General features: G+C 39.7%; 1 protein-coding gene across 1 annotated transcript in view; it reads left to right on the forward strand.

Moving 5' to 3' along the window:
- The window catches only part of RGS22 (regulator of G protein signaling 22), a 110,151-nt gene extending 87,675 nt beyond the window's left edge, over positions 1–22,476 (forward strand). Inside the window, exons 19-27 of the mRNA XM_070391866.1 lie at positions 4,084–4,152; positions 6,937–7,098; positions 11,996–12,175; positions 16,065–16,223; positions 18,046–18,144; positions 20,030–20,123; positions 20,239–20,277; positions 20,568–20,615; positions 21,255–22,476. Coding sequence (XP_070247967.1) covers positions 4,084–4,152; positions 6,937–7,098; positions 11,996–12,175; positions 16,065–16,223; positions 18,046–18,144; positions 20,030–20,123; positions 20,239–20,277; positions 20,568–20,572 — 807 coding nt within the window. The 3' untranslated portion in view covers positions 20,573–20,615; positions 21,255–22,476. The remainder of the gene's footprint in view (positions 1–4,083; positions 4,153–6,936; positions 7,099–11,995; positions 12,176–16,064; positions 16,224–18,045; positions 18,145–20,029; positions 20,124–20,238; positions 20,278–20,567; positions 20,616–21,254) is intronic.
- Positions 22,477–26,762: the final 4,286 nt, after the last annotated feature.

Here is a 26,762-nt window from a genome sequence, read left to right on the forward strand (position 1 = left end):
GAGGATTGATTTTTAGAGAATGTGGAAGAGAAAGGGAAAGACAGAGAGAAACATCAAAGTGAGAGGAACACTTTGATTGGTTGCCTCCTGCATGAGCCCTGACCTGGGCCCAGACCAGGGAGGAGCCTGCAACCTAGGTACATGCCCTTGGTCAGAATTGAACCCAGACCCTGCGGTGGGCAGGCCGAGGCATTATCCACTGAGTAAAACCAGCTAGGACAGGATATGACATTTCTTAACCCTCCAGCAGTAGACCTTCCTTTTTTTCTCCAGGAGTGTGGTAAAAAACCCTAGATCAACTATTTGGACTCTTATTACCCAAGTTACTAAGAATATTACCAGTGGCATACAGGGAGCTAAGCCAATCAGCAGTCAGAAAAGATGTTTCCTCTGTAGTTCTCACCAATTGCCGGTTTGGCCCCTGCCCAGGCCTAACACCTCTGGCTGAGTCATTAGCCCTGGGCAGGGGACCCCCAGCTCCCACCATGGCCGGCTCTGCCCCTGCTCCCCATGATCGCTTGCACCGCCCCTGCCCAGACCTAACACCTCTGGCTGAGGCATTAGGCCTGGGCAGGGCACCCCCAGCTCCCCGCTGCCGCCATCAAGGATCGCTGGCTGGCTCCACCCCTGCCCAGGCCTAATGCCTCAGTCTGTGGCTTGGCGCCTACATATGCAAATTAACCGCCATCTTTCTTGGCAGTTAATTTGCATATCTCCCTGATTAGCCAATGGGAAGCGTAGCAGAGGTATGGTTAATTACCCTTTTTGTCTTTTATTAGATAGGATTATTATTAAGTTCTCATATAAAAGGGCAAGGATATACAAGGGGGAATACTTAAATGAATTATGAGAATTTCATACTATGAAAAACCATGCAGATTTTCATATAAAATGAGATTAAAATATAAATTGAGATTTCCACATGTACTGATATGAAAGATTTTATCTGAGTGGAAAAACCAGGATGCAGAACAGTATATAGAAGATAATTCAATTATATATACTTACATCTATATATCTATTTATGTTTCTATCTCTAGACATTCATCCATCCATCCATCTATTTTTATGTTTATGAAAAAAATATCTAAGAGGAATGGCTTTAGGGAATGAGAAAGAATTTTACTTTACTTTGAAAGTGGTATGAGATTTTTTTTTTGGTTTCTTTGCTTTATTTTATTTTATTTTAATTTAATTTTATTTATTTATTTTTTATTGCTAAAAGTATTACAAAGGGTATTACATATGTGTCCTTCCCCCCCCTCCCCCCCCGCCCTTGACAATCCCCTGGGCTCCCTTACCCCCCAGTGTCTTATGTCCATTGGTTATGCTTATATGCATACATACAAGTCCTTCGGTTGATCTCTTACCCCCCTCCCTCCTGCCCCCCAACCCTCCCTGGCCTTCCCGCTGCAATTTGACAATCAGTTTGAGGCAGCTCTGCCTCTGTATCTATTATTGTTCAAAAGTTTGTAATGGTCTTTATTATTCATGAATGAGTGAGATCATGTGGTATTTTTCCTTCATTGACTGGCTTGTTTCACTTAGCATAATGCTCTCCAGTTCCATCCATGCTGTTGCAAATGGTAAGAGTTCCTTCTTTTTTACAGCAGCATAGTATTCCATCGTGTAGATGTACCACAGTTTTCTAATCCATTCATCTACTGATGGGCACTTAGGCTGTTTCCAGATCTTAGCAATGGTGAATTGTGCTGCTATGAACATATGGGTGCACATATCCTTTCTGATTGGTGTTTCTGGTTTCTTGGGATATATTCCTAGAAGTGGGATCACAGGGTCAAATGGGAGTTCCATTTCCAGTTTTTTGAGGAAACTCCATACTGTCTTCCATAGTGGCTGCACCAGTCTGCATTCCCACCAGCAGTGCACAAGTGTTCCTTTTTCTCCACATCCTCTCCAGCACTTGTCGTTTGTTGATTTGTTGATGATGGCCATTCTGACAGGTGTGAGATGGTACCTCATTGTTGTTTTGATTTGCATCTCTCGGATGATTAGTGACTTTGAGCATGTTTTCATATGTCTCTTGGCTTTCTGAATGTCCTCTTTTGAAAGGTGTCTATTTAGATCCTTTGCCCATTTTTTGATTGGATTGTTTATCTTCTTTTTGTTAAGTTGTATGAGTTCTCTATAAATTTTGGAGATTAGGCCCTTATCAGATATGACGTTGGCAAATATGTTTTCCCACAAAGTGGGTTTTCTTGTTGTTTTGTTGATGGTTTCTTTTGATGTGCAGGACAGAAGCTTTTTATTCTGATGTAGTCCCATTTGTTCATTTTCTCTTTAGTTTCAACTGCCCTAGGAGCTGTATCAGTGAAGAAATTGCTTCTGCATATGTCTGAGATTTTGTTGCCTTTGGATTCTTCTAGAATTTTTATGGTTTCCTGTCGTACATTTAAGTCCTTTATCCATTTTGAGTTTATTCTTGTGTATGGTGTAAGTTGGTGGTCTAGTTTCATTTTCTTGCATATATCTGTCCAATTTTCCCAACACCATTTATTGAAGAGAAGAAGCATGTATTACTTTGATAATTTAAAATGTCATTATCACACCTAAAAATAGGAAAACCTGATCTTTACAAAAACAACACAAGGACAGAGAGCATGTGACTTTAGTATGCAAAGCACAAGCTATTAGTAATGATCAGGAAGAATCCCCCTCCCCCCCCCCCCAAAAAAGTTTATCAAACACTTAGAGGCTTACTTACCTTAGTCTTCTGAGAACCTTAAGTTATGGAAAACACAGCACACCTGGGCACATAGGATTTATAACATGGAGAAAAGCTGACTTGCTTTAGTTCCTGGAAATAAGCTTTAGAATAACTCAAATTTCCTCATTCCTTTCTTCAGGCTGACTCCAGTTCTCTATCCAAAGCCAAGTTTAGATATTTAAACTTAGTAATATAACTTACCACATTTCCCCACAATAATCTTACTGTAACTTACAGTTATTTCCTGACTTAGCATTGGGTGGCCAACGACATAAGCTGATTTGGGCAACCTTAAGCCAAAGACAGAAGAGAAGGGAGAGCATCTATGATAATAAAAGCGTAATATGCTAATTAGACTGGACACCTTTCCGGATGATCTCCTGGATGAAGCTGGGGCTGCGAGGGAAGCCAGTGCTGGCAGCTGGGGGAAGGAAGGCCTACTCTTGCACGAATTTCATGCATCAGGCCTCTAGTTTGTTATAAAGTGCTGCTGGAGCATCTCACACACTTAGGGGGAGAGTTGACACCCAAGCTTTAGGAGGGTCGGGGGCCAGGCCGAGGCTGTCGGAAAGACTCAGCAGTGACTCCGTCCTGTGTCTCTAGCTCAGCTTCTGGCTCTGTCTGTGGGAGAGAGGTAAAGTCCCACAGGACAGACTTGGCAGGAGTGAGTCCCAAGAAAGGGAAAATAGTGCCAATCGGCAGTAACCTCAGGAGGTATCTTCTGTATTTTCTGCCTGTATTGAGTACCTTTTGTACTCATCTAAAATTAGTGTGGCTAGATAATGGCACACAAATCCGGCAAGTCCTAATTATCTCTTCAGTTTCCATGTGACCCAAAGTGGAAGTGCCATCTACATTTAGGGCAATGCAGTCGGCTGTTATTGTCTCCATTTTGCAGATGAGGAAACTGTTCAGAACAGAGAACTTGAGTAACTCGCCCAAGGACAGGGGCAGAACTTCCATTTCTACGTCTGATCCTTTTTCTTCTGAACTGCCCCATCTCTTATCCACGCTTACCTTTACCTCATTTAAATATATATATATATATATATATATACATTTTTTTTTTCAGGGAGGAAGAGAAAGGGAGAAAGAGATAGAAACATCAATGATGAGAGAGAGAATCATTGACTGGCTGCCTCCTGCACACCCTCTACTGGGGATCAAGCCCACAACCTGGGCATGTGCCCTTGACCGGAATCAAACTCAGGACCCTTCAGGCCTACTCTCTATCTGCTGAGCTAGGGCTACCAGCTAGGGCTACCTCATTTTTAAAAAGCTAATAAATTATTAAATGATTTTAAAACTTTAGGCATTCTGAATCATTGAGGTAAGATCATTGGTTCTGCTTTTAGTTACAGCTGAAAGAAGCAACTGATGAGCTCTTACTGCAGAAGCATGAACAGAAAATTGGGACCTGGAAGGTAAGTACCATTTGTTATATTCTTCCTCCTGTACGTTCTACTCTGTCAAAGTATCTTTCTCCCTCTTCTTGTTCATAAATCCTCATTGTAGACTGTTTTCTAAGCCACCAACTGACTGCCAACACTGCTGCAATTGGCTGATGGGATCTAGTGGAAAGTGTGATCGTATCAGGACCTTCTTAGAAAGTTCCTTTCCCTGCTCAATCCCAGAAGTGTCCATTGGACTTTCAATATGTCTTTTTTGAAAATATCCTCACCCAAGAATATTTTTTCCATTATTTTTAGAGAGAATGGAAGGGAGGAGGAGAGACAGAGGGAGAGAAACATCAATGTGAAGGGGACACATCAATTGGTTGCTTCCTTGGTTGGGCCGGGGATCGAACCTGCAACCGAGGTTCATGCCCTTGACCAGAATTGAACCAGGGACTATTCAGCCAAAGGGCCAACACTCTAGCCACTGAGCCAAACCGGCTAGGGTTCAATATGTATTTTTATTTATTTTCCTTGTGATGGATTTATTGAGACAAATTGTTCATTCCAGCATCTGGTAGGATATTGATTACTGAGAGTAGGTTACATAAAAGGATTAAGAAGTATGCAATAGAATCAGCAGGTTAAATTACCTTACATTATCCCCCTTGGTTTAGAATTATATTTTAGCTTTAAAAGAATTAAGATACCTATCATTTTGGTGATTTTTAAAACCACATAATATGATACCTTACTAGAAATGGCCTATTTTGCTTCTTAACAAGTGTGATAAATACGGTATTCTTTTTGATCCTACAAATTTATGGGTATTTATCCTTCTACAAGTCTTGATAAAATGTTAAACTAGACCCAGGGAAAAAACTAACAAACTAACAAAGACAAGACTTTATCTGACTGGTAGCGAGTGTGTATATGTTAGGCTCCTCTTCTTTCTTTCTTTCTTTTTTTTTCTTTTTTAAAATATATTTTTTATTGATTTTTTACAGAGAGAAAGGGAGAGAGATAGAGAGTTAGAAACATCGATGAGAGAGAAACATCGATCAGCTGCCTCCTGCACACCCCCCACTGGGGATGTGCCCGCAACCAAGGTACATGCCCTTGACTGGAATTGAACCTGGGACTCTTGAGTCCGCAGGCCGACGCTCTATCCACTGAGCCAAACCAGTCAGGGCTAGGCTCCTCTTTTTCTGTATTTTCCTCTTGAAAGGAAAGAAAACCTGTTCTTATATTTGTCTTTTGCTATATTTTTATTGACATGCTAAGTACAATAAGCTCATATTTCATATTATTATGCATTATATATTGTTATTTTTTGTTCAGTAAAATTACAGGCTTTAGTTAAATTACTAAGGTTTAGTATCTTAAGAAGCAGGTCTTAAAACGTTATTTGCTGAGTGGGTTTTAAACAAACATCCCAGTCTAATACATAGTTGTTCCTATTTATAGGGCTATAATTTTAATATGGACCATATGGTGAGGGTCTTAACTACTTGAGCACAGAACACGGCCTGTGCCTCACTGAAACAGTGATAGACATCTCCTCGCCTTATCTGGGTTCAAGGCATCACTATCCATCTCGACTGCCTGGAGTTGCCTTCAGTTTTCAGTTTCCAATTCAGATGTCGTCCTGAAGGCCCTTCTCAGTAACGCTTTTACTTCTCCAGGCAGAACTAGTTGCTCCTTCCTTCGTGTTCCCGCAGCACTTTTTACATAACTCTCTCAAGCCTCATTTTGATGGTCACATCGAATGAAACAGTCTATGAAACTTATTTTATGCATGATCAGTAATGGCTATTTATCATGGGTTTTGTTTGTTACTGTAATTCCTAGGTCCACCTAAAACATTGACTTTGGAATGATGCATGGTTGTAGCTAAACTCGGATTTGGGGAACTTCAATAAATGTATCCAGTAAAAAAAAAACAAATCTATTCAGTAGATTCATTGAAATGTTTTTTTTTTGTCATCTAAGAGGCTAACGAGAGATGAATATGTGGTCTAAATGGTCAAAGTAAAAGAAGTAGACATCTTAACACTGTGAAGATATAAAATAAGTAATACCTTTAAGCATTAATAAAACACCACGGCTCCGTCAGGCTTTTTGTTACGTAAAGTGCATCCTCAGTCAGAGGAAGTCTGTTATTAAAAATAATGTATTAATAATTATTTCTTCTTACTAATTCTTAATCACAATTTGTTATTAAAATAATATAAAGATAATTCACCAAAATATATGATCTTTCCAGGGCAGAATTATAGTGAAGCTCCACAGTGAATTTCCTATTTAAATTAATAGAATTAATTGGTAATTATTTTTGGAAAAATTTGAAAAAATATCTTAAATGTTCAACTGCTTTTACTTTTTAAAAGGTAGGAGAATTATATGTCACAATATGTGAAATCATAACATAAACAATAATATAACAATATATCATCATAACATCATGATTATTTTGTCCCATTTAAGCACAGAACTGATGCTATGCACTAAAATGCAGTTTTTCAGCATCGTCTCAAACTGTAATAATTAACATTCTTAAACAGTGTAGTCCTATGCTCTAAATCAACCAATCATTTCTTTTTCTTTCTACCCCTTAACAAAATGATGCCATAAAAATGTAAAGGAGACAAAGGCGAGAGGATCAGAGGGAGAAAGTTCCCAAATCCCATTGTGTCCAGGCCACCAATTTCAACAGTCAAAAGTAAAGGAGATAGAACGTGGTGATTTTCAGTCTAATGACTTTGTTTACATTTCAGAACGCAGCTAATTTTCTGTTCTCTTTGATTTGGGCAGCCTGTGCAGAGTAAATGGATATCTTCATCTTCTGAAATCATTGCTTTCCGTAAAGCATTATTGAATCCAGTTACTGCAAATCAATTTCAGCGGTTCGTGGCTCTAAAAGGAGATTTATTGGAAAATGGGGTGCTCTTTTGGCAAGAAGTACAAAAATATAAGGTATTTTATTGGGAGTGGGAGAAGACCACCTTTTTCTGAGGAAGGGATGCATTAACATTGATTCTGAACTGGAACATGATGGAGAATATATCCCAATTTTGCCACCTTCATACAAATATGAGAATATTGAGGTGTTTATATTTCTATGTTAGATACATTATTATTGTACAATGAAGAATGAGAGTGAGCCCTAAATGATTGTATAGGTTCTTAAAGGTAGTCCCATATATGATCTAAGGAGAAACTTTTTGAAAAGTCGTAACTATATTTTTGCATATCACTTATCTATAAATGTGCTATATACATCTTCCCCTGAATGTGTCCATATTCAGTACTTCAACCAAGACTTCTTTATAAGAATTCCCAACCATATTTACAGCAAGAGTAATCAAAGATAGTGGATTATAGATAAATAAACCAACAGAGATGAGAGAAGCTTTCCTGTTAGAAAATGGCAAGATTCTTTTTTTATTAAACGTTTTTTTAAATGTATTTTTATTGATTTCAGAGAGGAAGGGAGAGGGAGGGAGTGAGGGAGGGAGGGAGAGAGAGAGAGAGGAGAGAGAGAGAGAGAGAGAGAGAAAAGAGAAAGAGAAAGAGAAACATCAATGATGAGAGAGAATCATTGATCGGCTGCCTCCTGCACGCCCCTCTCTGGGGATCGAGCCCGCAACTCAGGCATGTGCCCTTGACCAGAATCGAACCTGGGACCCTTCAGTCCACAAGCCGACCCTCCATCCAATGAGCCAAACCAGCCAGGGCAAATGGCGAGATTCTTTTTTTCTTTTTAAAATATATTTTATTGATTTTTTACAGAGAGGAGGGGAGAGGGTTAGAGAGTTAGAAACATCGATGAGAGAGAAACATCGATCAGCTGCCTCCCGCACGCCCCCCACTGGGGATGTGCCTGCAACCAAGGTACATGCTCTTGACCGGATCGAACCTGGGACCCCTGAGTCCGCAGGCCGACGCTCTATCCGCTGAGCCATACCGGTCAGGGCACGAGATTCTTAAGAAAATAAATGTGAGCCCAGCCAGTGTGGCTCAGTGGCTGAGCGTCGACCCATGAACCAGGAGTTAATGGTTCAAGTTACAGGGGCAGGGCACATGCCCAGGTTGCAGGCTTGATCCCCAGTAGGGGTCGTGCAGGAAGCAGCCGATCAGTGATGTTTCTATCCCCCACTCTCACTTCTCTGAAATCAGTAAAAATGTTTTTAAAAATCTTTTTAAAAAGGTGAAAAAACAAGTGCTTAGTTTCAAAAAGCAGTTTATTTTCAGGTTTAAGTGTTTAATAAAATCATATAGAATCTTTGCATTGAAAAGGGGGAGAGGGCTTTGTAGGTGATACACTCCAGACTTGGATACAGGAATGTTATCTAGAAATACCTAAGAGTAGGCATGCAGCTGCCGCTTAAACACTCGCAGGGGTAGCAGGTTCATTTCCACTATAAAAGGAGGGAGTAAAAATAAAACTGGAATTTAAGAGGATAATGCTTTCAGTTGGCCTATAAATATGTATTATGTAGCATGAATACTCTGCTCCATATATATTCTGTATAGTTAGTAGTCGCTCAATAAAATCTATTTCTAAACTTTCTCCAACATACCACGAAATTGTTTTCTATCCTTTTCTGCTAACAACAGTTTTTGTATTATTCACAGCTTAGAAATTTTCTCAGGAAAAAAATGTTTTTGAGATAAGTTTTTTTCAAAATTTGTCATGAGATAAGTAATGTTAAAATATCTTTTTGAGAATTGGAAAGGAGGTAGTTTGTTTTCCAAAATAGGCAATTATGTATGGGTAGAAGTATCTTCAAGCTAATATGAATCTGAGTAAGCCCAACCTTGTTAAGACAAGAGGTGATGAGATAAACCTTCCAAAATAAGTGTTTAAAAAAACGTAGTCTCATACATAGTCAACCCTTAATTTTGTGACTATTCCTTCTTCAAGGCTGCCCTTGGTCTTCATTTAGGTATCTTTTCTGTATCATAGAATGGAGGACGTATAATAGTAAGTAGCTATTAAAAATCATGCTATAGGAGTGAATTTGTTCATTCAGTAAGCATTTCTTAAGTATGTAATGTACTAGCCATGATGCTAGATTGTAGGAATAAAAAAGGTGAATATAACACATTGCCCTCTGCAGGAAGGGAGACGTCCGTGAATATCCACAGTATTGATTATGACTTATGCTCTAACTAGGTGTTCCCACAGAGGAGGGAATGAGGCAGGGAAGGTGGTAGGTCAGGGAAGTCTGTAGATGAAATAATACTAAGATTGGGTCTTGAGGGAATTTGCCAGGTAGAAAGCGTTCCACCTAGCAAAGTCCTACTGAGCTCACTTTTATATGGTTTACTCTTACTGTTTGCTATCTGCCAGATAGTGTCTTAATGCTTTTCATTTCATAACTAATTTAATCACCATAAGAATCCTATGAGCCCTGGCCAGGTGGCTCAGTTGATTGGAGTGTCATCCCATAACACCAAAAAGGTTGTGGGTTCAATTCCCTGTCACGGCACATACCTAGGTTTCAGGTTGGATCACCAGTTGAGGCGTGTGGGGGAGGCAGCTGGTTGATATTTTTCTCTCACATGGATTTTTTTTCACTCTCTCCCTCCCCTCCCTCCCTCCCTCTCTCCCTTCTTCTCCCTCTAAAATCAATAAACAAATCCTCAGGTCATGATTTTTTTTTAAGTGAATACTGCTAATCTCCATTAAAAAAAAAAAAGAAGAAAAAGAATCCTATGAGGCCAGAGCTGTTATTCTCAACATTTTACGGATGAAGAAGCTAAGGCACAGAAAAGTTAAGAAACTCCTGACATCATACAGCTAATTAAGCGGTAGAGCTGGAATTTGAACCAAGGCATCCTGTTGCTCAAACTCATGCTCTTATCCACTAAGTTATACTCCCTGCCAGTGATGACTGTAGCAATATGCAAAGAGATGGCTACAGTGACCTTAATCAGATTGTTCTGAATTGTGAAAAATTGGAAAGAACCCAAATATTCAACAACAGGACATTGGTTACTTAGTTATGATACAATAGAATACTCTGCAGCCATTAAAAATATGCTGTAGGAGAATAATCCAATGATGGGAAAGATACTTATTTTATTGATTTAAAAAAACACACACCCAGCTACTAGAAAACAGTATGATTTCATCTAAAGTGTGTCTCCATGGAGAAAAGACTGGACGCATACGTTCATCCAATAGATACTTACTGAGCACCTACCAAGGGCCATGCTAAGTCCTGAGGAGTCAGCTGTGACCAACACAGCCTTCCGTCTCAGACAGTGGCAGACACGGCGGTCACAGCGGTGTGCTTAGTGCAGTGGTGGGAGAAGCACAGGTTAGCAGTGCCTACAGCGGACATCTCCCCTGGGCTGAGGGAGCCACAGTCAGCTCACTAGGGAAGGTGTGCCTACCCAGAGACTGTTATGGCAGGAAACGTTCACTAGGCCAATGGTATAGTAGAAAGAGCAATCAGGAAAAAAATCAGTTTTCATTGTCTAAATACTCTCCCTTCATCTCAAAATTAAACTTCACAATTTTTTTTTATTTCATAAGCCTCATATTTTATAGCTACAAACCAGGCTCACCAAATAATTATGATGATAATCTCACTAGTAATGGCAAAAAATACATTTTGGGTAATATGCCACACGTGGTATACATAGGCATTTTTGGAAGGGATACTAAATTGAGTAAAAAAAATGCTAACCGTTGTCTCAATGTAACATAACAAGCTTTTTTCACATGTAACTTATGCCAAACTGTATGTGAAGTTTTATATGGCAAGCACTAGAATTTTCTTTAATAGTATCCATAAGACATAAGTTATCACAATGCCCATCATTCAGTGAGTACTTAATACATGTTGGCTCATTTCTGCCCTAGAATTATTTCCAAAAATGTGTACTTTCTAGTGATTTAGAGAACAATGTCTTTGACAGACAAATGCCATAATTCAAGCTAAGCTACCTCTTTATTTTAAAAAAAATGATAGCCCTACATCTGTGACATAAAACTAGGCCTTTTAAATGCGTGATCACTGTTTTTAAGTTCTTTAGCAACAAAGAGGATAAGGTAATAGGTTAATTGAAAAATTATAGATGCCTACTGACACACCTGTCACCACCAGCACGTAGCTTATGCAGCTGGCCTTTTTGAGCCCAAATCCCTGTGCTGTAGAAGCAGTTGTGGCTGAGAAAGCTTTTGTAACCGCCTGTCAGTTGAGTTGGGCGCCTGTTCTCAGTGCTCTCCTGGAACGCTGTGTATGCTTTTATCGTAGCGCTTACCAACTACCTCAAATTGGAGTAAGATTGCCATGCTTCTCCTCCAGTGGAAATCGGCCTTTTAATGGCCAGGTACTGTAAGTGGGGCTCAGCTCAGTGTCTGGCATATAGCAGGCACTCAACATAAATTTGCCAAATAAGTCAAAGTCGACACTAGATCTGTTCCTTTGCATAGGAGAAAGGAGAAGCAGCAATCAGGATTAAAATGAAACCTGTTTACGTGAGGTATATCCATCAAAGACTTAGGTTCCTCAAACCCAAGAGAAATAAAAGCTATGATATTTTAAGATAGCCTTGGCATGTCTCAGTACCCTCTTGACCTGAAGTTAAAATGTATATATTAGGCATTGTCCGAATACATCAAGGTTGCGGGTTTGGTCTTCAGTCAGGGCACGTACAAGAAGCAACTAATGAATGCATAAATAAGTGAAACAACAAATCAGTGCTTCTCTCTCTCTCTCTCTCTCTCTCTCTCTCTCTCTCTCAAAATCAATTTTAAAAAAAGTACATATTAGCTGAAAGACATATTGGCACAATTCTATAAAGTGTCCTAATAATCCGTTAACCATATATTGTCCTCTCTTTCCCCCTTGTCCAGGACTTGTGCCACTCTCATTGTGATGAGTCTATCATCCACAGGAAGGTCATGACTATTATCAACTGCTTTATTAACTCCAGCATCCCACCAGCTTTACAAATAGACATCCCCGTGGAGCAAGCCCAGAAGATTATTGAACACAGGAAGGAGTTAGGACCATATGTATTCAGAGAAGCACAGGTAAGCGATCAGGGCATGTGGCTAAGCATACTTTTAAATGGATTGACAACCTAGGTGTTCTCGTAAAGCTTTTTTGCATTATTCATATTTGGCAGGGCTTCAATCATCCCAACACTGGGATTTATCCTAGGTAATGAAAAAGCATCTTTTCATATGCCACAGAACATAAAAAACTAGCAATTGACTATCTTGTTGATACTGCACAACAAATAAAATTATTAAATACTACATTTAGACGTTGCATGGTTACCATTTTTTGTTTCTAATTTAGAAAACAAGTGAAGTCCTCCTTCCTTTCCCACCATTCCTATTTCCCTTCAAAATATCCGCTACCACAAAAATGTGTGGCATATGTGTGTCCCAAGATTTGTGTATTTTTAAAGATTGGAATATTCACGTCGCTCATAAAATAAGTGAGAGGAGATTTAAGTACCCGACCAACATAAAGTACACAAGCTCATGAAAGGAAAGCCATGCCTGTTAACCTGCTCACATTACTTCTTCTTAAGATAAATAATAGAAAACAGCAATTTGATGAACATAATTTATTTGCATTTTGAAAAGCCTTTTACCGATGTTGTTCCTGAAAAATGATTAAGAAAAATAAATTATAATAGAGGTAATAGGGAAGGCCCTGTCATGACTTAAGTGATATGAAGCAGAGATTGGGGGTGTGATTGCCCTGGAGCATGGAAAGAGGCCATTACTCCTTAACGTGCATTTGTGAGCCAGCTGTGCTCTAAGTCCTCCAAGGGACTGAAAGCGGACTCACAATCCAAATTGTGCATTAAAATCGGCGAAAATATCGAGGAATGATTGAGGATGTGCTAGAGAGGAACAGAGAAAACGTGGTGCCAGAATCGTGGCGTCTGTGAACGAAGGGATCTGAGAGATCACGCAGCCGGGCCTGGGCCCGGGCCTGCCGATCACCGGGCCCCAAGCCCGGCCACATCAGAGGCCTTGAGCCAGCGGGGAAGGCCTGGGGCTGAGCATGCCAGCTGGTCCGCACAGCTTCCAGGGGAGTCCTCTCGTGTATGCCTTCTACCTGATTTCTGAAAAGGAGTCCCCGGCCCGTAAGAGAATATTTATTCAGGGGCCTCACCCCACCAAATCTGTTACTCCTCCTGTGTTTCCTAGGAAAGCTCAGAGAATGGTCAGAGGCCTGGGCACCGTCTCCACGCCCCCCTGGCCTCCATGCCCTGGCCGCCAGGTCTTCGTTCCCTGAAAGGTATCCCTCTGTCTCCTCGTTGTCTGTCATTCTACCTACTTCTCTCCAACTTCGTGTGGCTGCCTCAGCCCCACCTGCCCAGTCTCACAGTGATGGCCACAGGCCCGCCTCCGGGCTCTCTCGAAACCATTTAACGCCCTGCAGACAGAGCAGTCTTTTTCAAAAGGTCCATCTGGTCATGTCACTTCTCTGCTCTCAGTTACAGTTGCTCCCCGTTCTGTCCAGAAGGGAGACCGTGCGCCTTCCTACACGTCTCCAACCACATCTCGTACGGCTTATCTCCCAGCCTCACCTCATGGTTCGTAGGCAGCCTGACTCTCTTCCCGCCTGAGCGTTGGGCGGCACCCTCTTCTCCGCCTTGTGCTGTGATGCTGTCCGGGACTTGTCCCTGTCAGAACACTTGTTCCACAGAGTGGAAAAGGACCATTCTCATGCCTGACTTTCCCATGAGACCGGGAGGTCGTTGAGGGCAGGGCCTGTTTCCCAGTTTCCTTTGTGGCCTGAACAACTGGCACAGAGGCAACACCAATAGCATCTTGGAACATGGGAATGAAGGATGTGAGAAGAGAGCTATCGCAGCAGAAAGGAGTAAGACCAAGTTGGAAACGCGAGCAAAGTTGAGAGAAGGGCTAACTAGTAAATTTACCTGTTTTAGGATTGTTATCCGTGTATCCTCTGCTATCCCCACCCGCATCCCTCACCCCTCAGCCAAAGTCCTTATCACTGGACCTTTTTACTCACACTAAAGCCATTGTCTATCTGCTGGCAGTGAGCAAAATAGCTCCATATTTATTTTTATGTTTTTTCATTTTTGTTTTTAAATATATTTTATTGACTTTTTTACAGAGAGGAAGGGAGAGGGATAGAGAGTTAGAAATATCGATGAGAGAGAAACATTGATCAGCTGCCTCCTGTACACCCCTCACTGGGGTTGTGCCCGCGACTAAGGTACATGCCCTTAACCAGAATCAAACCTGGGACCCTTCAGTCCACAGGCCGACACTCCACCCACTGAGCCAGATCGGTTAGGGCAGCTCCATATTTATTAAAACAATGCCTTAGCCACAGTTTGGTTATCTTTTAAGGCTGCGTAAGTTTCATGAATAACGCATAAGTTATTAACCTAACATCTTTAATTACGACTTTCAGAAATGGAGCAATTTGGCCCGGCCAGTGTAGCTCAATGGTTGCGTGTCACCCCATGAACCAAGAGGTCACTAGTTCGATTCCCTGTCCGGTCAGGGCACATGTCCAGGTCACAGGCTCAATCCCCAGTAGGGGGCCTGCAAAAGGCAGCGATCAATGTTTCTCTCTCATCCATGTTTCCATCTCTTTTATCCCTCTCCCTTCCACTCCCTCTAGAAAAAGAAAAAAAAAAAAAAAGCAATTTTATGTCTGCCTTTGAAAGGTTCTGTGTTAATTAGGTGACTTTTACCGGAAGGCCTTCTAGATGGAAATACGTGTATTAGAGAACGACGCAGGTTTTGGAGAGATCACTAAAAGTAGGGTCAGTAGTTGGTAGGTTTCATCAAGTGTAAGAAGTTCACAGGAAAGCTATCATGGCCCCTGAACAGCGGAGCAGGGGATTATTGAATTAACTACATGGCAGGTAGATGAAAAAAATTATAAAGGCCTGCATTTTATTGAATAGAGTATCTCTAGCTTTTGTGTTCACAATCCCAAGAGGCTACAGAATTCAGTGACAAATTTTAGAATTACTAATAATATCCACGCGCAGAAAAGAGGAGTCATGAAACATGACTAATTCAGGACTCTGCTGATCACCGCAGCTTTTACTCTCTAAAAAGTCTTCTTTTCCTCGCAAGAGCTGGCTCCGAGCCTAATGGGATGGTTCATTTTCCTCCAGGGCATTAGGGAAAGGCCATTCCTAGCAACAACATGTTGGGCTTGATCTGATGTGGCAAGTCCTACCTTCTTGGGAGTAATGTCTGCCTCTGGAACTAATGGAAAAACTTGGCAGGGGAGTTGGAGCAACAATTCTTATCTCTATAAATATCACAATTAATCACTGGCTGTGGAGTGTCCTCATAGAAAGCACTTGTCCAGGATACCACTCTGCTTTTTAAATGTTACTTTTCTTGCTCTCACATAAAAGAGAGATTGTATCATTTAAAAGTTACTCAAGATTTATTCTTAGATCTGCAGCTTTTTTAAGAGCTTTTCCAGAGGTAAATGGTATTTCCTTTCTCTCAAAAGAAAGAAAAGGGGAGAGGGGAGAGGAGTTCCCTTGATGGACTGAATATTTGGAATACTTGCATAAAACAGCAGAGTGTGTGGCAGATCCGCTAGTATATGCTTTAAAAGAAAACATAAATTCCTTATTAAAAAAAAAGGACCTAATGGATTCTTTATTCATACAATCAATTGGTTAGGGAAACATAAAGAATAAAGTGACCTTTAAGTGTATTTTAAGAATTTTTTTTTTTAAAGAAAGACTTCTCGTTGGTAGTAAAAAGAAAAAATTGATGATAAGCATGTGCCGAGCTAAACTATACCAAGATGTCTGGCGACAATAAGTTGGAGGAAACATGCTGTATATTAAAGATGCAATAGTTAATCCATTATTATGGTGAGTTAGAGTTTAAAGCGGTGCATTTGTATAACATTGTAACCTGAGACATACTTTGTTTTTTTATACAGATGACAATTTTTGGAGTTCTGTTTAAATTTTGGCCTCAGTTTTGTGAGTTTAGGAAGAACCTAACCGATGAAAGAATTATGAGTGCGTTAGAGAGAAGGAAAGAATATCATAGGCAGAAAAAGAGGTCGACAATCGTAGAAGAGGAAAGACTTCAAAAGGTGAGACCAGACTCATTTTGGGTGTAGTCAGACGTGTAAAAGCCATTTGTAGAGACACTTGGGCCAGCGAAACATCCAGCAAAGTGACAGAAGACAAACTTCAGGGACTTGTAAGCCTTTAGTTGGAGGCTTCAGACTTGGTTTTGAATTCCTTAAAATTCATCTCCAGTGTCGTCTTTTCTATGTGAAGCCTTCCTTGATACTCTCCTGGGCAACTTAAGAACTCATGTCGACTGTAGTCACTTGTAGGAACCTCTCGGGGAGCACGTTATACGGTCTTATCAGTAAGTTTTTGCATTTGTTGTCCTCACTGGACTGAGATTCTTAAGGATAGTATCTTTCTTATTCATCTGTGTCTCATAAGCACTTACACCAGTGTCTAGCACACATGCAGTTATTAGCAGTTGTTTACTAAATAAATGGGTGAATGAAGGAACACATATTATGTACTGAGGGCAGCACTTTAGAATTACAATTACAGACGTATACATTGATTGTGAAATTTGTAAATATGAATCACAAATTGTTCAGCCTGCCTATTTGTCAGTTAATCTGTCCACTCATTCATCTGCCCATCTTTCTTTCTATTTCTCTATTTGAATTGAAGAGGGATAACTGCTCCCAAATAATGTATTTTATCTTATTTATAAGCTTATGCCTACTCTATTTTATATATATATAAAATATACACACACACACACATACACACACACACACACACACACACACAAATATATACTAGAAGCCCATTGCATGAAGATTTGCACAATAGGCCTTCCTTCCCCTGGCTGCCAGCACCGGTTTTCCTCTGGAACATGGGACCCAGGCCTTTGTTCTGGCCGCAGTGAGGCTTGGCTTCTTCAGTCTTCAGTCTTCACTCTGCATCTGCATATGCAAATTAACTGTCAGCTTTGTTGGGTTAATTTGCATAGTCACTCTGATTGGCTGGTGGGCATAACAGAGTGACACCAATTTGCATGTTTCTCTTTTATTAGTGTATATATATATATATATTTATATATATTATTGATTTTTTTTAGAGAGAGAGGAAGGGAAAAGGATAGAGAGATAGAAACATTGATGAGAGAGAAACATCATTATAGATTAAATCTGTGCATTTCCCTAGTGAGAAATTTAAATGGATATTAATGAAAATGTCTGTAGTGGTTTTTCTTGGATGCTAAAATTTGGGGGTGATTTTTACCTTCTACTTCATGATTTCTCTCATTTATTTTTAGTATTTTTATATTAATAGTAGAGGCCCAGTGCACAAAATTTGTGCATGGTGGGGGGGGGGGAATCCCTCAGCCCAACCTGAACCCTCTCACAATCTGGGACCCCTTGGGGGATGTCCAACTGCCGGTTTAGGCCCATCAGGATCTGGCCTAAACTGGCAGTCGGACATCCCTCTTGCAATCTGAGACGGCTGGCTCCTAACCACTCACCTGCCTGCCTGATCGCCCCTAACTGCCTCTGCCCTTACCCGATGGGGAGCAGCCTTTGCCTCGGCCCTGCTCCCACAGCTTCATCCAGAAGGTGGTCCAGAAGGACGTCCGGAATGATGTCCAGAAGATCGTTCGGCTGTCGGTCTAATTAGCATATTATGCTTTTATTATTATAGATGAAAGCAATATTACTTTTTAATATTTTTATATTAATATGAAAGAAAAATAAAGATTATGTCACATTAGTGATATTGACTTGATGAAACCTCAGGTGTGGTGCTCACCACACAATGATTTTTCACCTGCTATTATGATTCCTTAACTGTAAGTTTATATTAATTAATTACCCCTTTGGGGGAATAACAATATAATTACAGGAAGGATTCAAACAACCTGAACATGTTCCAGTAACTCCTATGAAACCATCTGATTTGTTCAGTGACCAATCTCTAATCCTGCAAGCATATGGCCGACAGGTAAGCAAGAGAGATGCCACGGGCATCACTTCTGCAGAGCACTGGGTGGTGGGAAGCAGTCGAATAGAAACTTTACAGTAGTAGAGGTGTGTTTGCTTGAAAATGAGGCTAAGGTTGTAATCCTAGAAGAGATGGGAAGGAAATTTCCTTGAGCCTTCAGAGGACATTAAAATGCCAGCTGATCTTGAATAATATAATCAAGAAAAATAACTTCTTGATACATGTGAAGATTTAAGAGGCAGAAATTGAAGTGACTATCTTATCAGAAAAGAAAGAATAGGGCAGATACAGAAAAAAGTAGAATATATATAGGTTACTATATTTTTGGGTTAAGAGAGGAAAGATGAATGGCAAATGCTTTGTCTCAGTTTTTAAATTATTTAAAGTGATTGTAAAATTGGCCAGTACATGACTACCAACTAATATATATATTTTCATGTATAACTTGTCCATTAACATCACTTCCCTGAAATTTTAGAAGTTTAATTTATGTCCGTTTTGAATGACTTCCATTGAAAGTGATTGCATCTTAAATACTATTAGCTTGGGAATCAATCTTTTTGGTATTCAGCAATGTCAAGTAGGTTCAGCTACCCAGCTAAGATTACTGATAGGCTAGGAAGCTTTTATTGGAAGAAGAGAAATGTCCAGTTTTTTGGAACCATCTAAAAGTGCATGATACCTAACAATGACATTTGGAAGTATATTTATTAGCAAATGACTAGTGTTAAATTTCAGAAACACAGAGTAAAAATAAAGGGAAATGCGGAATTAGAGATACCAGGCTTCTAATTTTTACTCTGACACTTGCAGGTCATTATCACGTTGAAGCCTGGAAGAAAGGACTTAATCTCCTTTGAGGCTATTTTCTTAGCTGTTCAAAAGAAAAAAATGATGATGATGATGATGATGATGATATTGTCATATATCTAAGATTAAGAAACTAAATGCTTTTGGAAACCAAAGGCATTTTTATAAATATAAACTAGAGGCCTGGTGCACAAATTCATGCATGGGTGGGGTCCAGCCAGCTCACCCAGATGGGAGCCGATCATGGGCGGGGCCGGCTGGGGGGAGGGGCCATGGCTGGCCAGGGGAAGGGGCCGCAGGCAGTTGCGGGGGGGTCAATCGGGTCCCCGAACAGGCCTGTTGGTCGCTGCAGTGCACATCACAGCAACCAGTCATTGCAGTCATTCTGGTTGTTCTGTCGTTCTGGTCACTTGGCATATATATATATATATATATATATATATATATATATATATATAGATTATCATTATTTTCATTATTGCTCTTTAATGTATACATGCTGAATTACACTAGGAATTGTTAAAATAATAGCACACTGCCATTTAGTATGTGTGGGATGCTCTACACATGCATTTCTTTCAGATAAATGTTACAAATTGAAGAATTGTAATTAATCCAAAGGCAAAACTACCCCACAAAAAAACTTGGATCTTTCCTAAGCACATAAGTTCATAATCAAATTGAATGTATAACGGTGACTGAATAGCTGTCAAGAAATCTATGAAATTTTTGAGAAATTGTTTTACTGAGAAGTAGTGAATCATCCTTCTCACATCCCCACCAGCCTCCCAACCTATAGGAAAAAGTGCCTTTACTCCATCAAAATGTTCTTATTAAAATGGTGTAAGGTAGACTGATAACAGTTTGTGGTGACCAGTTGAAAGGTTAAGTGGTTAAGTTCCACTTGTGAAATTTTATATAATAATGAATTGTGATGTGTGCGCATTTTATCATACGGGTTATACTGCAATAAGATGTTCAAACGAAGGGGCTGATAGAAGTTATCATCTTACCTTCAATTTATTCTCTGGGGCAAACATTTCTAAAATTCACTCTAAAAATCATTTTTTTCTAGCCATCCTGGTGCTACTCGAAGTACATAGAAGCCTTAGAACAGGAAAGGATTCTTCTTAAAGTTCAAGAAGAAATAGAAAAGAAGTTGTTCACGGGTAATTTTTGCTTTTTGCTTGCACGTCGTTTGCTATCTTCCATCGCAGGTTTATTTCAGAGGACTTTGCTGATGATTGCTTCACTGTGTCCCTTATTTCTCTTATTTTTGTGCAGGTGGACTATCTCTTACAAATGTGAAGCCTAATTCTTCAGGTACGTCTTTGAAAAAGACCTTATCTTCCCAAAGCAACCAGAGTGAGTTTCCGATGACAGTCTGTGAGGAGGTCCTCACTTCTTCCTTCCTTCTTGTTAGAGCTCTGCCTTTGTCCTGGCCTTGCCGACTAGAGAGGGCGGGGGACGAGGACTGCCTCCCTCCAACTGATCTGACCCTGAAAGTTAGGAGAATTTCTGTGTGTGTGTGTGTGTGTGTGTGTGTGTGTGTTCTCCCCCCCTCCCCCGCCCCCAGGAGAAAAGGCATATCTAACATTTCATTCCATTTCCAGAGTGACAGTACGCCTGTGAGTGTATACCCTGGTGCTGATAGGTGCAAGGTAAGTCATAGACTGAAAGTTGATCAGTCGTATCCATGCGCCTATAAGATACATACTCATTGCTTTCACAGCTGTATACATGTACACACAAAAAATACATGCACATCAAACATATATACACACCAAATACACACATGCATGCCACACACACACACCACTAACAAATGTATGGGTAGAGCACTTTGCCTCCCTTCTGAATGGTACAATCTGAAAAGGACTTTGGATACAAATGTTAGAGTTTGACAATGCCCCTATAAAGTAGTATGGTAGTGTAATGTAGTATACGTGTAACCCATTGACCCAGTACTTGAAGAACCAGTAAAAGTCCCCTTTCTCCTACCTTCTGTCTTGCAGCTGACCTTTTTATTTCTCAAAATCCTTAGTGTCCTGACTCTTGGGAGGGTTTGGTGAGCGGATCTTGATGTTCCGAGCCTGCTCATCTTTTTCCTCTGGTTTATCCTAGCCACTGGCCCTTCTCTCAGTTCCCCTCTCCTTAGGCCAACCTCACATGTACAATGTGCTGACACATGCTAATGTTTTTATCTGTATCACAACTCTACGTTAGGTTTCTTGGTTTGTTTTGGATTTATGTTTTCTATAGCTACTTATGTTTTCAACCATTTATTTTTTCTCTTGCAGGAATTCTTTAAGCCCAATTTAACTGACATGGAAGCTCAAGTGATTTTTTGATGGTCTTCATTAGAGCAAGCCTTCCATCTAAATAAAGTTTGGCTTGTTTTACGCCCACCATTTTAAAATGACAGCTATTCTGCACACAGGACATACAGACTATGAAAATTTTAAAAACGTATTTAGAATAAAGCTACTCTCTAGGTTAGACAATCAAAATGTTTATCACAGATCTTAAGGATGCATCATGCTCCTCAAGTAATTTTTCAACAAATATCCTTGAGCATGACTCTATTTGATTAGCAGATATATTCAGCAGGTGGTTAGGGGACTAATATTCCTAGCAATAAATTGGCCCAAAACATAAAAGGGAAGAGCCTTCCCCAGCCCATCCCTCCCCAACTCTAAAGGAACCTTATATTAAAACAGTGGTTCTCAAACTTCAGTGTGCGTAAGACTCACTGGTGATATCTGCTAGCAATGCAGATTCCTGGACTCGCTCTCGGAGTCCGATTCAGTAGCTCTCTAGCAGGACCCAGGAATGTCCCTCTTCCACCGACATTCCAGGTGATTCTGACTCAGGTGGTCCCCAGGCCACTCTGTGATAAATGGTAGCAAGAGAAGAGCCATCAAAGGGAAAAGCCCTCTTATTGACTGGAGTTACCCTCGTAGCAGAGAGAACCCAGCCCTACACCCTTATCTTCCCTGGAGGGAAAGGCCAATGTGTCAGAAATGACTGCACCATCTCATCTCTAGGCTTCTGGACCCAGAAGCTCCAAGGTCTATGGCCTGGGTTACAGGATGGCAAGCATCAGATTCCACTCGGATAGTCTCGGAAAGCATTTTCACAGTGGGAACTGCCATTTCTAATTCTCTAAAGAGTTAGACATTTTAAAGAGGGAAAGCACCAGTAGGCACCATATTTTTTTCTAACACAGCTTTTTAAGGAGCATTGGGACTCTGTATTTTCTAGAGTTTGCTCTCACACTACCCCACAACCCACAGTGGCCGAGAAGTTGTCTGTTTTCCATTTGTTACCCTTGTTCTTTGTTTCTTTTTTTTTTGTATTCCACTCTTTTTCTTCCTTTTGTTTTGAGTAATTTATGTGATTATATTTTCTCTCCTCTCAGCATATCGGTTATACTTCTTTTTAAAATTTTCTTATTGGTTTCCATAGAGTTTACAGTATACCTTTACAACTAATAAAAGTCAACTTACAAATAATATTCTACTGCTTCATGGGTCATGCAAGTACCTTATAACAGAGTATTTCTAAGTCCTCCCTCCTGTCCCTTATCACATTGCTGTCAATTCACTCTACTAATCCATAAGCTATAATCACTGAGTGCATTATTGCTATTATTATTTTGAACAAACTATTTTCTGATAGGTCAATTAAGAAGAAGGAAAAATAAAACATTATTTTGCCTCCATTTATTCCCCTTTTTAATGCTCTTCCCTTCTTTATATAGATCTGAGTGTTTTACCTGGATCATTTTCCTTTCTCTCTAAGGAACTTTTAACATTTCTTGCAAGGCATGTCTAATTAGGACTCAATACTAAGTCAACTATATAATATATCCATAAAAATTTAAAAAATAGATAAATAGCATTTCATAAAATTTTAAAACTTTTTTACTTCAAAAGATCCCATTAAGAAAATGAAAAGACAAACCAGGGACTCAACGAAAATATTTGTAAATCATATATTCTGCCAAAGACTTAAGTCTAGAATATATAAAGAATTCTTACAATTCAACAGGAAGAAGACAACCCATTTTTAAAATGAGCAAATTATTGGAAAAACACTTTAGCAAACAAAATATGTGAATGGCCAGGAGCACATGGAAAGCTATTCAAACATCATTAGTCATTAGGGCAATGCAAATAAAAAACAACTCACATTCACTAGAATGGAGATAATAAAAAAAGATAAGAAATAATAGGTATTACCAAGTATGTAGAGAAACTGGACTTTCATAAATTGCTGGTGGAAATGAAACTGGCACTTTGGAAAAATTTGGCAGTTCCTTAAATAGTTATATGTTTACCACACTACTTAGCAATTCAACTTTTAAGAATCTACACAAGAGAAATAAAACATTTCCACACAAAAATTTGTATGCTAATATTCATAACAGTACTGATCATAAGGACCAAAATATGAATGCTATACTAAAACCAATCAACTCATGAAAGGATAAACAAAATGTTGCACATTCACACAATGGAATACTATCCAACAATAAAAACAGCACAATATGGATACATGTTACAACGTACATGAACCTCAATAACATGCTAAGTGAAAGAAGACAGATAAGTAGCATTTATTATATGACTAGAGGCCTGGTGCACGAGATTCATGCACTAGGGAGGATCCCTCAGCCCGGCCTGTGCCCTCTCGCAGTCCGGGAGCCCTCGGGGGATGTCCACTCGACAGCGTAGGCCCGCTCCCCAGCAGTCGGACGCCTTTAGCGCTGCCGCGGAGGCAGGAGAAGCTCCCGCCACCACTGCTGCGCTCGCTAGCCATGAGCCTGGCTTCTGGCTGAGCAGCGCTCCCCCTATGGGAGCGCACTGACCACCAGGGGGCAGCTCCTGCGTTGAGCGTCTGCTTCCTGGTGGTCAGTGGGTGTCATAGCAACCGGTCGTTCTGCTATTCGTTTGGATTATATAGAATTCCATTTATATAAAATGTCCAGAAAAGGACAATCTGTAGAGATAAAAATTAGATAGTGGTTGCCTGGGGCCTAGGGTGAAAAGTGTGATTAATTGTAAATGGGCATAAGGGATCTCTTTGGGGTGATAGAAATGTTCTAAAACTGCACTGTGGTGATGGTTGCAATATTCTCTAGATTTGCTTAAAAAAATCATTGAATCCCCACTCTAAAAAAAATAATTGAATCCTAAAATGAGTGAATTTTATAGTATATAAATTGTTTCCATAAAGCCATTTGCAAAAAATTACTGAAACCAAATTAACACACCAAAGAAGCGTGTGTGTGTGTGTATCTTTATTTTTCATTTGTATTTGAAGTGGTTGCTGGCATTAACAAAGGGCTATTACAGTGATTCCATTTCATACAGGAAGAAGACCATAAACCTTGGCATCAAACACATCTATTAACTCACACTTCCTACCATATCTATCATCTCTCCACGGTTACAATAAAACCAGAGAGGCTCAACCTTTTTGGTCTCAAGGCCCGTTTATACTCCTAAAAATATTAAGAACTCCAAAGATCTTTTAATTATGTGATTTATGTCTATTGATATTTACTGAATTAGAAATTAAAACTGAGAACTTTTTAAAAGATTTATTAAAATATCAATAATAAACATATTAAGCATATAAACCTGCTAGCACAAATTATACATTTTTCTTTTAAAAGACTATATTTTTGAAACAGTACAATTTAGGGAAAAGAGTAGCACTGCTTACATTTTTGCAACTCTCTTCAATGTCCGCCTTAAAAAAAAAGGCTGAAATCATATATCTGCTTCTGCTTTTAATCTGTTATGTTATATTGTTTTGGTCAAACTATATGAAGAAAATCTGGCCTCACACAGACATGCAGTTGGACAAGGAAGGAGTATTTTGATAGCTTTCTCAGATAATTAGGGGTATTCTTCTTTGTACTACCCCAGCATTTGAAAAACTGGTCGATTCGTAAAGGTTAGTTGCAATATGGAATCTGAAACTGTACCAATACTTCCCATACTCTGCTACATGAAAATCTATTGGTCTTTGTAGCCCTTTGAATGGATCTTTTATCCATGTGTGATTTTGTAACCTCACGCATTGTTCTTTTTTGGGGGGATTCACTGAGTTATGCAGATATTCCAAGTATTGCCATTGTATTGTACCACATCAAAAAATCACCAATCTCATCAGAAAAATCTGTGAGAATTGGGAAACTGCCGAACCCACAGTGGTAGATATGTTCTCCAGAATTCTTATCTTCACTGGAAGCTTGTATTTTATCATCAGAAAAAATACTGTTTGTTGTTTTCCTTGAAGTAACAGTTTTACTTTGTACATTTTTGAGAAAACACCTGCCAAATACCCCAGTCTGAGTAGCTGTAATTTGTATGTCAGTCCTTCCACGTGAAAGTGGCGTTTCATGAAGAAAGAGCCACAGTCAGCTGGCAGCCCAGACAGTTGCATGCAGGCTTTTTCTGGAGATAACCATTATACTTTGGTATGCAGTGGGCACGCTTTCTGTTTACTTCCCATTTCATCATTAGAATATTTTTTAAATGTGTACTCAGGGTGAACATTTAATAAAGTTAATACTTTGTGACATTCTTAAGTGAAACTGGCTTTTTTTTTTTTTATAAAAGTGAAGAATGCAATTGTTGTGGTGCCACTGCCTTGATAAAGGGCAAGCAGTTTCCCCCACCATTGCCTTAGCATCGTCAGTACAAGTACCAGCACAGGGGAAAGGCATATGCCATCTTAATATTATTCTGAAAATAGCTTTGACCCCATAGGTCCCCTGAAACAGTAGTGTGCAGACCACCCCTTGAGAACCACTGAACAAATGACAGCTCAGGAGTAAGTCGTGCGGTTGCATATCCATTCCATCTCCTGGGCATCCCTTTCCTCTTCCTCCTGCAGAATTCCTACCCATTTTCAAAGGCCCAATTCAAAATTCTCTGCTTCTTAAAGTTTTCCCTGACCCTTCCCCCGCAACCCCATTGAATTGATTGGTTGGTTTTTTAAAAATCCTCACTCAAGGATCTTTTCTTCCATTGATCCATTGAATGGTGGGAATGGAGGAGGGGGGAATGAGGGGGGGGGGGAAGGTGGGAGAGAGAGAGAGAGAGAGAGAGAGAGAGAGAGAGAGAAACATTGATGTGAGAGAGACACATCAATTGCTTGCCTCCCATTTGTACCCCAATGGAGATATGTGCCCTTGACCAGAAATCAAACCCATGACCCTTTGCAGGCTGATGGTCTAACCACTGAGCAAACTTGCTAGGGCTGAGTTGATTGGTTTTTCTTTCGTTTTGCCATGGTACCTTGCACATATCTTGCTATAGTACTTATCACTAGTGTTACATTTTTTGTTTACATGTCTTATTCATATCCTCAGCCCTTTAATTAGACACTCAATTATTTATTAATATTTTTAGTTTTATTTTTTTCAATAATTTAATGAGAATGAAGTTTTGTAATTGTCTACAGAAAATGATGGCAATAGCTTTTTCTTCTTATTTTGAGGGCTGTTTTCTAGTGTCTAACTATAATAGTACTAGAAAAATAAACAAATAAACACAGTAGTACTGCCATCGAATCACTCTGCACTATATGTGTGGCGCACCCTACTCCTATGTAATTGCAGTTCTTGGCTGGGTGCCCTTATTTGTTAATTATTCAAATATACATTCTATAAATAAACATAAACCCACTTATTCAATTCCCATAAGAGTAGTGAGACTATGTATTTTTTAATTTATTAATTTAAGAGAGGGAGAGAGAGAAAGAGAGAGAGAGAAATTTGTTGTTCCATT

This window comes from Myotis yumanensis, unplaced genomic scaffold (assembly GCF_028538775.1).
Source record: "Myotis yumanensis isolate MYYU_CA2020_CCGP unplaced genomic scaffold, mMyoYum1.0.hap1 SCAF_15, whole genome shotgun sequence".
Lineage (NCBI taxonomy): Eukaryota > Metazoa > Chordata > Mammalia > Chiroptera > Vespertilionidae > Myotis > Myotis yumanensis.